At 48.4% G+C, this 12,630-nt stretch overlaps 1 protein-coding gene across 1 annotated transcript; it reads left to right on the forward strand.

The window, feature by feature from the left end:
- Positions 1–9,258: 9,258 nt before the first annotated feature.
- Positions 9,259–12,324, forward strand: LOC141264734 (histone H1-like). Its single transcript, XM_073676995.1, has 2 exons — positions 9,259–9,375; positions 11,743–12,324. The coding sequence occupies exons 1-2, from the start codon at positions 9,259–9,261 to the stop codon at positions 12,322–12,324; spliced, it is 699 nt and encodes a 232-aa protein (XP_073533096.1).
- Positions 12,325–12,630: the final 306 nt, after the last annotated feature.

Genomic DNA, 12,630 nt, shown 5'->3' on the forward strand with positions numbered 1-12,630 from the left:
GAGGTGCTGCTGAGCTAGGGAGAGATTTGCTTTTTCATAGTTAGTATAGGTATTCCACAACATAAATATATATCCAACTGAACTAACAGTCCTTCTGAGGACTAATCCAGCTGCATATATTTAGTGGTGATAGCAGGAGTTAGGCAGGCAGGCCGTGTATGTGGCAGACTGCAGTGCATATAGTGCAAGAGGGTCCATTGAACGTCCCTGCTGCTGCTGTTCTTACAGATATTTGTACACATAGCCCCAGATATCAGGGGCCAGGAAATTTTTTTTTTCCATCTTAATCCTGGTAATTTGCTTAAAAAGCAACCCATAGTACACCATTTTTCTGCTCCATTTGCTTATTCTCACTGCAGAATAAAGCCCAATCTGTTCCATATTTCAGCGATAAAAATTCAGAAATTTAAACTGAACGTGGAAAATATTGGCATCCTTTTCCATTCTGTTGCAGTGTGTCGGTCAAGCTTTTCACACTAGGTGTCTGTGAAGAATAGTATTAGCAAATTACAGGCCTGCTATTTAAAATTGTGGTTCTCTGTCAGACGTATCACATATAACTGTGTTCCAAAATTAGCCATTTCTTGTGAACGTGGAAAATATTGTCCTCTATTAAAAATGGGCAAGGTGCGTGGCAAGGGACGGGGAAGTGGAAGTGATGGTGCATGCAGAGGCAGAGGATGTGGCCGTGGGCAAGCTGAAATTGTGCCACAACAAACACCCACATCTTGTCGCTCGACCTTCTTGTCCCAATTACTAGGGGACCACAGAACACTATTGAACACAGAGCAGTGTTAAAAGGTTATTGGTTGGATAGCAGATAATGCTTCCTGTCACTTAGCCACCACCACCACCCTGTCTTCCACATGGTCAAGTCTCAGTAGCCATGAGTCTGGACCGCATATTCCTCACTCTGATCCTCCTTCCTCCCACCAGGCCGAGTACCCGGAGACAACTGATCCCACACTTGGACACTCTGAAGAGCTGTTCACTTTTCCATTTGTAGATTCGGGCCTCTCGCCCGGCCAGCTTCAAGCTAATCAAGAGGAGAACGCATGTAGCAATGCCCAAATATTGGAGCAGCCACGGTCACAAGAAGACGATTGTGGGAAAGTGCAATTACTGTCGCTAGAGGTGGATTATGATGATGAGACACAATACCAAAAAGTCAGGAGGACCAGGGTGCGAAAGTGGAAGATGAGGTGGAGGATAATATCGTAACTGACCCAACCTGGCAGGGGACATACAGAGTGAGAACAGCAGCACACAGGGGGAGGGAGGCAGAGCACCCCAACAGGCAGGAAGAAGCAATATGGTGGCCGCAGACACAAGGCGGGAAAGCGTTCCTCGTTACGCCAACATGACGGAAGTTGCCAGTACCACTGATATGTCTTCCCGAGTCTGGTTATTTTTTAAAGACTCTGCAGATAACCCCAAAAGGGCCATTTGCACCACCCGCCAGGCCAGCATCAGCAGGGGTAGCAAAACTAGAAGCCTGACCACCACCCAGGGTCCAGCAACAGTGTCTGCTTATTCCGCTGTTGTGCGTGCATGCCAATCCCCTGTCCATGTCGCATGCCAAGATGCATCCCTACCTGCACCTGTCGTTGAACACTCTCAACTAGCACCATCAGCAAGCACGTCCACTTTCTTGTCCCAGCGCAGCATTCAGTTGTCCCTACCCCAGTCCTTGGAACGCAAGCGCAAATACGTAGCCAACGCCCCACAGGCCTCACTACTAAATTCACACATTTCGCGAATGCTTGCGCTCAAAATGTTGCCTTTTAGGCTCGTGGAGACTGAAGCTTTCCGCAGCCTCATGGCTGCGGCTGTGCCTCGGTACTCAGTCCCCAGCCGCCACTATGTCTCCCGGTGTGCCGTCCCTGCGTTACACGAGCATTTGTGTCCCACAACATTAAACGTGCCCTCAACAACGCAGTTATTGGGAAAGTCAACCTAACCATGGACACGAGGAGAAGTGCTTGTGGGCAGGGACGGTACATCTTGCTGACGGCACATTGGGTTAATATAGTGGAAGCTGGGACCCAGTCGGATCTTGGGACGGAACACATCCTCCCGACGCCGAGGATTGTGGGCCCTGGGTCAATCAGGGTTGCCTCCACATTCTACAGCTCCTACACCTCCTCCTCCTCTTCTGCCTCCATCTCTGAAATGACCACATCAGTAGCAAGCTGGAAGCACTGCCTCAGCCAAGCGGCAACAGGCTATGCTGAAGCTAATATGCTTAGGTGACAAACCGCACAATGCTGAAGAGTTGTGAACAGCTCTGAAACAGCAGGCAGATCTGTGGCTCACACCGCTGAACCTACAGCCAGGCATGGTCGTGTGTGACAATGGCCGGAACCTGGAGGCGGCACTGAGGCGAGGCGAGCTCACACACGTACCATACCTGGCCCATGGGCTTAACCTCGTGGTTCAGCGGTTTCTCAAAACCTACCTGGAACTGTCGGATCTGCTTGTCAAAGTACGCCGGCTGTGTGCCCATTTTAGAAAGTCAGCTACAGCTTCCGCCGCCCTTGCCGTGCTTCAACATCATTTGCAGCTTCCAGCTCACCGACTGGTGTGTGATGTCCCCACGCGTTGGAACTCTACATTGCGGATGTTGGGAAGGATTTGTGAGCAGAAGAGGGCAGTTGTTGACTACCTGCATCAACAAGGCCATTGGTATTCAGGTCAGACTCCACACATAAGACCTCAGGAGTGGATATGGATGTCAGACATCTGTACCATCCTCCAAAACTTTGAGGACTCCACCAAGATGGTGAGCGGTGATGACGCCATAATTAGCATCACCATCCCGCTTCTCGGTCTTCTGAAAAGCTCTCTGCTCTCAATTAAAGAGGATGCATTGCAGGCGGAGCATGAGGAGATGGACCAAGGAACCATACAGGGTGATTAGACACAGCCCAGCCTCATCTCATCCCAACGTGGATTGGGTGACAATGAGGAAGAGGAGGAGGAGGAGGAAGAACAGGAGCTAGTTTCCTGCGCTATAGACGGTACTTCCTGCACAACTGTCATAACGTCTGTTCAGCGTGGATGGCCTGAGGACAGGGAGGAGGAGGAAGATGAGGAGGAGAGCAGGGTCAGTCGTCCTCTTGGTGAGGACACGGAAGTCTTACCTGTTTGCAGTCTGGCACAAATGGCTGAGTTTGTTACGCTGCCTTTCCCGTGACCCTCGCGTTGTCCAAATTTTGGGTGACAGTCTTTTCTGGTTGGTGACACTTCTAGACCCACGCTACCAGGAGAAATTCTGTCTCTTATTCCCTTGCAGGACAGACCTAGTAAAATGGGGCAGTACAAGAAGGCCCTTGTTGCAGAATTATTTTACAAATTTCCTTCTGAAAACCCTGGCGGCAGAGGTCACAGTTCGTTGGACAACCAAGGAGTACAGGCGAGAGAGACACAAATGCAATCCAGCAGAGGCAGGGGAACACTGTCAAAGTTCTGGGAGAGTTTTCTCAGCCCCTCTCATCGCACAGGCCCTGAGGCGCGGAGTATTCTCCAAAGGAAGGAAAAGTTTCGGAAGATGGTGAGGGAGCACCTTGCCGACCGTACCAAAGTCCTCCGTGATTCCTTTGTGCCTTACAATTATTGGATAACCAAGCTGGACATGTGGCATGAACTGGCTCTCTATGCCTTGGAGGTCCTGGTCTGCCCTGCCGCTAGCATTTTATCAGAGCGGGTTTTTAGTGCTGCTGGTGGAATTATAACCGATAGGCGCATCCGCCAGTCAACTGAAAATGCTGACAGGCTGACTCTTATAAAAAAAGAACAAGGGCTGGATTGGGCCAGACGTCTCAACACCACCGAATGATAAAAGTATAACATAAACTCAAATACAGTGTCTTTTTTTTGGAAGGTCTAACTCTATTCCCATGCACCTCTGTCTTCACACCCAGACGTGGGTATACGCTTCCTGATTTTGTCTATTTGCTCTTGTCCTCCTTCTCCTCATCGTCATCCTCCATCACCATATGTACCATATCAACATATCTACATCTCTTGCAAGGGGCATTGGAGTTCCCCCCATTTTTTGGCAGCCGTTGCTTCACTGCATAGGCAAACAGTATGGGAGCCACACGTCCTAATAATGGGAGCATTTTTTGCAGGAGGCCCTCTGACCTCTACATCTCTTGCAAGGTGCATTGGAGTTCCTCCAAATTTTTGGTAGCCCTTGCAATCACTGCATACGCAATAATAGTATAGGAGACCCACTCGTTAATAATGGGAACAGCAAAGCAAAGCTGACTGCTGGCCCTTTAAGAATAGGAAGGACTGCCTGGTGGCCCTATAAAAATAGTCTTTGTGACTTTCAGAGTTCCTCCATCATCAACGAAACAGGATGTGTCTGATGATGTGTCACACACCACATTGTCAGATAAGGTAGTAAAATGTTAAAATGACATTTACTGGTAAATGTCTTTTCACTGTTCAAAGCAATGCAAAAGTGTAAAAACGCATCAAAAACGCTACTTGTAAACATAGCCTAAGGTGTGGAGGAGCATTTATGTTTATGATTATTTATTTTGCCTTATATACAAGTCATTACCCTGGAAAGGATGTTCCTTAACATATATCTCAGGAAAATCCATTTTAGTCACGTTTTTGTATGTTTTATTGTGAGTCTGTAAAAGTGGTGTAATACTCTGACCACGTTGTTGACACCAGTGACCTGGGAGCTAGAAATGCTTCCGGGGTCTTCCCCATGCTGTTCCCATGTCATTTGAGCAGTGTTCCCATCGATTTGGGCAATTTTTAGTCCCTCTACAGACCGCTGGGGGGAGCCGCCCGAAAAATGCTCGAGTTTCCCATAGACTTACATTGGGCTCGTTACTCGGTCCGAGCACTCCAATTTGCTCGACTCGAACAGCGAGTTCCCGAGCATTTTAGTGCTCGTTCATCACTAATTGCATGGCATTACCCAAAGAGACACAGATTTGAATTCTAGCCTAAGTGTACGGCCCCGACTGGAAAGATTTGGATCTGCTCCATTGACCATCAGAGAGACATGGATACGTTTTGGGGAGACCAGGGTGGGACGAGGAAGTCATTTGGCCCCATGGATATGTTGTTTGCGGTTTCCAGGAGGGACCCACCTGTCGACTGGAACCCATGGAGACATTCGGAGAAGCCAGATTGTGACCCGCCGCTCATCTGGCCCCATGGAAACTCTTGGAGAGGCCAGGGTGGGACCCTTGGGTCCCCTGGCTTTGTAACTCGATGGACTGCTAGCTTCCTAAGCTTGCCGCTACCTCCTGTCTGTGGGGGCCTGCAAGAAGCGGATGACCACTGGTTGAGGTAGTCGGCCCTGGAAGTCTCCAAAGTCGCAGCTGTTTTATCCCAAGCGGGTGGAGAAGGAAGGGTGAGACTGTGTAATGTTGTACCATCTTGGGTGTTTGCTGGGACTCTTCTGTGTTTATTGTCCGCTTTGTGGTTCAATAAAGTATTGCCATGCTGTTTTACCCTTACCCTGTGTTGTCTGAGTAGTGCTACTCCCACGGAAGACCCCGGGTCTTCACAGAGGGGAAGGGTAGAATCATAGAATGGTAGAGTTGGAGGGGACCTCCTGGGTCATCTGGTCCAATCGCCTGCTCAAAGCAGAATTCACTAAATCATCCCAGACAGATATCTGTCCAGCCTCTGTTTGATGACGTCCATTGAAGGGGAACTCACCACCTCTCGTGGCAGCCTGTTCCTCTCATTGATCTCATCACTGTCAAAAACTTTTTCCTAATATCTAATCTGTGTCTCCTCCCATTCAGTTTCATCCCATTGCTTCTAGTCTTTCCTTGCGCAAATGAGAATAAAGATGATCCTTCTACAATGTGACAGCCCTTGAGATATTTGTAGACAGCTATTGAGTCTCCTCTCAGTCTTCTTTTTTGCAGCTAAACATTCCCAAATCCTGTAACCGTTCCTCATAGGACATGGTTTGCAGACCGGTCACCATTCTGGTCGCTCTTCTCTGAACTTGCTCCAGTTTGTCGATGTCTTTTTTAAAATGTGGCGCCCAAAACTGTACACAGTATTCCAGATGAGGTCTGACCAAAGAGGAGTAAAGACCGATAATGACTTCACGTGATCTAGACTGTATGCTTCTGTTAATACATCCCAGAATTGTATTTGCCTTTTTTGCTGCTGCATCACACTGTTGACTCATGTTCAGTCTATGATCTATTAGTATATCTAAGTCTTTTTCACATGTACTGTTGCTTAGCTCTATTCCTCCCATTCTGTATATGCTTTTTTCATTTTTATTGCCCAGATGTCAGACTTTGCATTTTTCCCTTTTAAAAAACATTCTGTTAGTTGCTGCCCACTGCTCCAGTTTATTTAGGTCTTTTTGAAGCCTCTCTCTCTCTTCTCTAGTATTAGCTATCCCTCCTAGCTTTGTGTCATCAGCAAATTTAATCAGTTTACCCTCAATTCCTTCATCTAAATCATTGATAAAGATGTTTAACAATACAGGTCCCAGCCCTGTGGTACCATTTACGACCACTCTTTGAGTCCAATCACTAAGCCATTTATGAATCCAACAAACAGTTGCCTTGTCCATTCCATACTTGGTCATTTTTTCAATAAGGATGGTGTGAGATACTTTGCCAAATGCTTTGCTGAAGTCAAGATATACTATATCTACAGCATTTCCCTAATCCACCCAGTCAGTGATCTTTCCTGGTATAGAAGTCAGACTCACCGGCCTATAGTTCCCTGGGTCCACCTTATTCCCCTTTTTGAAGATAGGAACAACAATTGCTCTTCTCCAGTCTTCTGGGACTTCTCCTGTTCTCCAAGAATTTTCAAAGATTATGGAGCGTGGTTCTAAAATTTCTTCTACGATCTCCTTCAGTACTCTGGGGTGTAATTCATCTGGACCTGGAGACTTGAACTCATTTATGTAAGCTAAATATTTCCTCACAATCTTTCTATCTTTCTGTTTACAGATAACTTGGATTCTTCTATTCCTTTAATAGGACAGTGAAGATCAGTTGATGTTACATTTTCTTTGAGAGAAAACAGATGCAAAATAGGAATTAACAAGTTCGGCCTTCTCAACATCCTTTCTCACCATTTCACCACTTTCATCCTGTAATAATCCTATAGCATCTTTGACTTTTCTTTTACTTTTGATATACCCCCAAAATCCTTTTTTATTGCTTTTGACATCTCTTGCAAGCCTTAATTCATTGTCAGCTTTAGCTAACCTAATACGTGCCCTACAGGTTCTGCAGACTGCATTATAATCTTCTTTAGACATGCCTCCCTCTTTCTATTTGATAAACATTTCTTATTGGGTACATCTTATTGGGTACATTTCTTATTGGGTACATCCAACATGAGTGGGGAAAAAGTGAGGTAGTGGTGGAAGGGGGAATAGGCTTGGTGTTCAAGGTATATGTGGGGTGGTTGGTAATGTTAGTGAAAGCAATAGTGAACCAACACAGTCATGTCCTATCCAAAGACAATTGACAACTTGTTACTGGACGGGCTACTCCACTCCCTTTCTTTAGCAGCCGCACAGCGATATGCCTTGGGCAAAAAAGAGCAGGTGCTCCAGTGAATGGCAAGCGCTGCATCAAGTGGCCTCTGCTCTTCTTCCTCCACCTCAACATCACACACAGTACAGTCCACAGAGTTGGCACCCCAATTACCCTTGTTTCTCCCCTGTCACAACTGTCCAACCGCCCAACTGACTATAGGGTACCACAGATGGGCGAGTCTGTAGAACTGTTCACACATTCTATACCATGGGCCTCAGAAGTCTGCTCCAAAGATTCACAGACTTAAGAGGAGGAAAGCATCTGCACCGATGGCCAAAAGTTTTTCCAGTTGGATCCGGGGCAGGACGAAGTAGGGTCTGAGCAGAATCCAGGCCCTTGTCACCAGACGTTAACGCACGGGGGGAGGTGATCCTGATGAGACTCAGATACCTGAGGCTCATGCAGACTGTATTTTGCTGTCAGGGCAGGAAGAGGGTGACTCTCAGGGCGAGGAGTGAGAGAACAAAGAGGAGAATGAGGAGGTTGTAGATCCCACTTGGTGTAAACCCTGAGGCATGCAGATGACTAACACATCTGAGGAGGAGGAGGAGGAAGAGGAAGACGAGTAGGTTATGTTGTGGCCTCCCGCACAGAGTGATGCAACCATGACAAGCACTGCATCATCAGCCACAACTGTGGGTTTTGCCAGCAGCGGTCACGGGTCTGTAGCTCGCAGGGCAGGAAGGGTTTCTTAGCCTGGGCCTATTTTGAGACCACAAAAGATGACCCAACTTGTGATATCTGCCAACTTTGTAAAAAACTACTCAGTAGAGGCAAAAATTGCAATAATTTGACTACTACATGCATTAATTGACACATGCGCGATCAACATGCGTTTGACTGGTAATCTCACTCCTCTAAAATGCAGACTAGCAGATCTCGCCATCCACCGGGCCAAGCGAAACAAAAACAAGCTGGACTATTGCTGGGAGGCAGTTCTCTACCAAGTCTTGAAGAGGGTCCACCCCAACAATCCCATCTATGAAGTCCAGCCCGAAGGGGACGGAGAAACATCGGTTCGAGTGTTACATAGGAATATATTCTGACCCTGCCTCTCTGAAACAGAAGAGATCAGAAAGATGAAGCCTCTGGAAGAGCCAAGTGGTGCCCCCTCTAAGGAAATTGCTGGCGACAAAGAGGAGTGGCTCCCTGTGCATACAGGACTGCGAGAGATGCCAGCCCCACTTTCAATAGAGTTAAAAAAATGGGGTGGAAGACAATCTTCTCGGTGGAGTGCCAAAAAGCCCCAGAAGTTCCTGAACCACCCCGCAGGAAGATCCGCGGATAGCTGAGCGTGCTAATACTGGCATCCCTCCTATCCGATACGCACAGGACGTGTTTGTGTGGGAACAAATTAAGCAGAAGAACCGTGAATTCACTCAATTTCTGGCAGAGATAGGATTACTCCAAGGTTGCCCTTGCTTAAACTAAGGTTGCCCTTGCGAACTAAAAGGGAGGTGGAATGCAAGAGAGTGTGCCACAAAATGCCATTCCCCAGCGCTATACGGCATTTGTGTTCGAAGACTGCCACCTACTGCCCAATCAGAACCTTGTGGAACTAATTGGAAGAGGAAGAGTTTTGGGGAGATAGAATGTAGACAAGGAACCGGGTTATGTGGCCTTGATGACGCAGTTCCCTGATATAAGAGGCTGGAGTGGTAAGTCTGGAGCGGATTTGGCGCCAACCGGTGAGATGATCAGGAAATGCGTGCAAGGGGCCGCTGAGGCCGAGATCCCGGAACAAGCCAAGAGGCCTGAACCAGTGTATTATGGTGTACCTGTGAACAGGGTCCAAATCATGCTGGTCAAGGTCCGTGAACCAGATTACACTAGTCAAGACCTGAAGTCCATATCTGCTCCAGGCAAGATCTGAAAAACAGTCTGCACCGGCCAAGACCTGGGACCCAGCCCTTGTTCGTCCAGGCCTGATCATTGCAGGTCAAGCATAGAAGTGTCTGTTGCGGACCCTGACCTGGGAGTGGACCTGCATGGCGGTGAATCAGAGAGATGAGTGAGTCAGACCGTTACTTTCAGCACTGACGTACGGTAAAAGGTGCAGTCTGGGGTATTGCAGCAAGTGGGTCAGGGACTGCCAGTGTGAGAATGGCCCAGAGAGTATTTCTTGACTTTGTCAGAAGGACTTGCGAGAAAAACTGGAGACCCCCGCTAGAACCTAGGAGAGCCAAGGGGAGCACTGGGATAGTGTCCACAAACATACAACATATTATCAGCATCTGAGATTAGCTAGATTGTATAGAGAACTTGCCATAAAAATCACATTGTGCTGATAACATTGTAGATTTCATATCCTCCTGTTAAACCCATCCTTCCCATGCCCACGTTAGGGAAATAAACAGTTGGTTACTTCCGTCTTGCTCTTCTCTGCGTGTTGCATCCTGTGACCTATTTACACAGGTATGGTTTTTTAAGTAATAGCTTTATGCTGATGTGTTTAAAAGAGGACGGAAAAATACCAGAGGGAGAGATAAAATATTTTAGTTAGGTGAGTGGTGCCAGCTGGGGAGAGGGACTGGAGGAGATGTGCAGGAATAGGGTCACTGGTGCAAGTAGTAGGGCAAGAAGATGCGAGGAGCCGGGTGACTTCTTCTGTGATTGGTTCAAAGACAAAACGTGAGCTCGATGCAGTGTGGGAGGGAGGAGAATGCACAATGTTAGGGGATTAGGAGGAAATTTCCAGTTCGAATATGGTCACTCTTTTCTTTGAAATGGCCAGATCATCAGCGCTGAGGTCTGTAGTGGAGGCCTGCACTCTTGGACTGAGGAGAGAGTGAAAAGTGTCAAAGAGTCGTTTAGGATTGTTGGATAGTGCGGTAATGAGAGCGGTGAAGTCACTTGTTTGGAGAGGTGAAGGGCGGAGTTGTAGGTTTTAAGCATAAATTTATAATAGATGAAATCTTCGGTCAGATTGGATTTTCTCCACCGATGTTGAGCACCTGGATCACCGCTGTAGGAAATGTATTTGCAGCGTGTGCCAAGGTTATCGCTGTCTATGCCGAGTTATTTTTTGCGTAGGCGCTGAAGCTTCATCCAGACCGCATTGCAATGTGTAATTTCAATGTTTCAGATCAGAGTCAGGACATGAGAGGGAGGAGATTGGGGCCAATGACTGATGACTGCAATTTCTTCATAAGTTCCTCCTTCCTCCCACCATGTTGAGTCCCAGGAGACTAGTGATCCCACACTGGGACACTCCTGGGAGCTTTTTACAACACCATTTCTTGATTGTGACCTCTCAACCTGCATGCTCCAAAAGAGACATGACGACCTGCTGTTTAGTGATGCACAAACCTTATGGCCACAAGAACATGATGGTGGGGAACAGCATATCTTGTCTAAGGAGGAAGATGATGATGAGACACGGCGACTTAACAACAGCCTGACTTATCGGTAACCAAGTTCAAGGACCAGGGTGCGGCGGTGGAAGACGAGGTAATGGATGACAAAGCCACCGACCCAACCTGGGAAGCTGGCATGCAAACTGAAGCCAGCAATACTGAGTAGGAGGGATTGGCAGTACCGAAACAGGCAGGAAGAGGCAGTGGGGTGACTAGATGAAGAAAGCGGGCAACTGTTCTTCAGGGCACCGACACTCGTGAATTTCTCAGTCAATGAGTTAGATGTTCCCAGTCTGAGAATTTTTAAAGAGAGTTCTGAGACCCAAAAAAATGGTCAATTGCAACCTGAGCCATGCCAAGATCAGCAGGGGCCTGACCACGAAAAGCCAAACCACCACCAGCATGATCAGGCACGGCATCTAAGCACTCGACTCTATGGGCCAAATACCTGGATCCACGATTGGTGTCAGCGGGTGACACCACTGCCTCTTCCCCTGTTTTAGGTGCTTACCAATCCCCGTCCATGACACTGGTGCAGATGCCTCCCGCCCTGCAGTCCTTGCACAGTGTGAACCACCATCATCAGGCACTTCCAAATCCTTGTACCAGCACAGCATTCAGCTGTCCCTATCCCATGCCTTGGAATGAAAAAGAAAGTTCCCAGCCACAGACCCAAATGCTTAATGGCGCACTTACAGGCTCCTTGACGTGGAAATGTTGCCATTTAGGCTTGTTTCTGCCGACTCATGGCGGCAGCCGTCCCTCGGTACTCTGACGCTACATTTCCCAGACGGCGCACTGGGTGAACATTGTGGAGAAAGAAATCCGCCGCAGGGGACGCCAAGAAGAGCAAGAAACCCTCCGGTCCCAGCGTGTCCGAGCTGATCGTCAAAGCTGTGTCCGCCTTTAAGGAGCGCAGCGGGGAGTCTCTGGCCACCCAGAAGAAGGCTCTGGCTGCCAGCGGGTATGATGTGGAGAAGAACAACAGCCGCCTGAAGCAGGCCGTCAGGTCTCTGGTCACCAAGGGCGCCCTGCTCCAGGTGAAGGGCGTCGGCGCCTCCAGCTCCTTCAAGCTGAACAAGAAGCAGGAGACTAAAGACAAGCCAGCCAAGAAGAAGCCGGCGGCTGCGGCCACACCCAAGAAACCTGCAGCCAAGAAAGCGGCCAAATTCCCAAAGAAGCCCAAGAAGGCTCCGACCGTGGCCAAGAAAAGCCAGAAAAAGGCCAAGAAGCCCGCAGCAGCCGCGGCCAAGAAAGCAGCCAAGAGCCCCAAGAAGCCGAAGGCCGCTCCAAAGCCCAAGAAGGTGACGAAGAGCCCTGCTAAGAAGGCGGCCAAACCCAAAGCTGCCAAAAGTCCGGCTAAGAAGGCGACTAAAGCCAAGAAGCCCGCGGCCAAGAAATAAGCCAAAGCCGTCCTGTTACTACACCACAAAGGCTCTTATCAGAGCCACCACCTTGTCCCTACAGAGCTGTATGATTAGTGCCACCACCTTGTCCCTGCAGAGCTGTATGATCAATGCCACCACCTTGTCCCTGCAGAGCTGTATTATCAGAGCCACCACCTTGTCCCTGCTGAGCTGTATGATTAGTGCCACCACCTTGTCCCTGCAGAGCTGTATGATCAGTGCCACCACCTTGTCCCTGCAGAGCTGTATGATCAGTGCAACCACCTTGTCCCTGCAGAGCTGTATGATCAGTTCCCACCACCT

This window comes from Phyllobates terribilis, unplaced genomic scaffold (assembly GCF_046119375.1).
Source record: "Phyllobates terribilis strain yellow unplaced genomic scaffold, ASM4611937v1 Scaffold_4__5_contigs__length_816908805, whole genome shotgun sequence".
Classification (NCBI taxonomy): Eukaryota; Metazoa; Chordata; class Amphibia; order Anura; family Dendrobatidae; genus Phyllobates; species Phyllobates terribilis.

What these genes read in the sequence shown, in the direction of transcription:
- LOC141264734 (XM_073676995.1), top strand. Translation starts at nt 9,259, where the DNA reads ATGATCAGGAAATGCGTGCAAGGGGCCGCTGAGGCCGAGATCCCGGAA. An exon ending in TCCAAATCATGCTGGTCAAG is followed by an intron (nt 9,376 to 11,742) that starts GTCCGTGAACCA and finishes TTGTGGAGAAAG; the next exon opens with AAATCCGCCGCAGGGGACGC.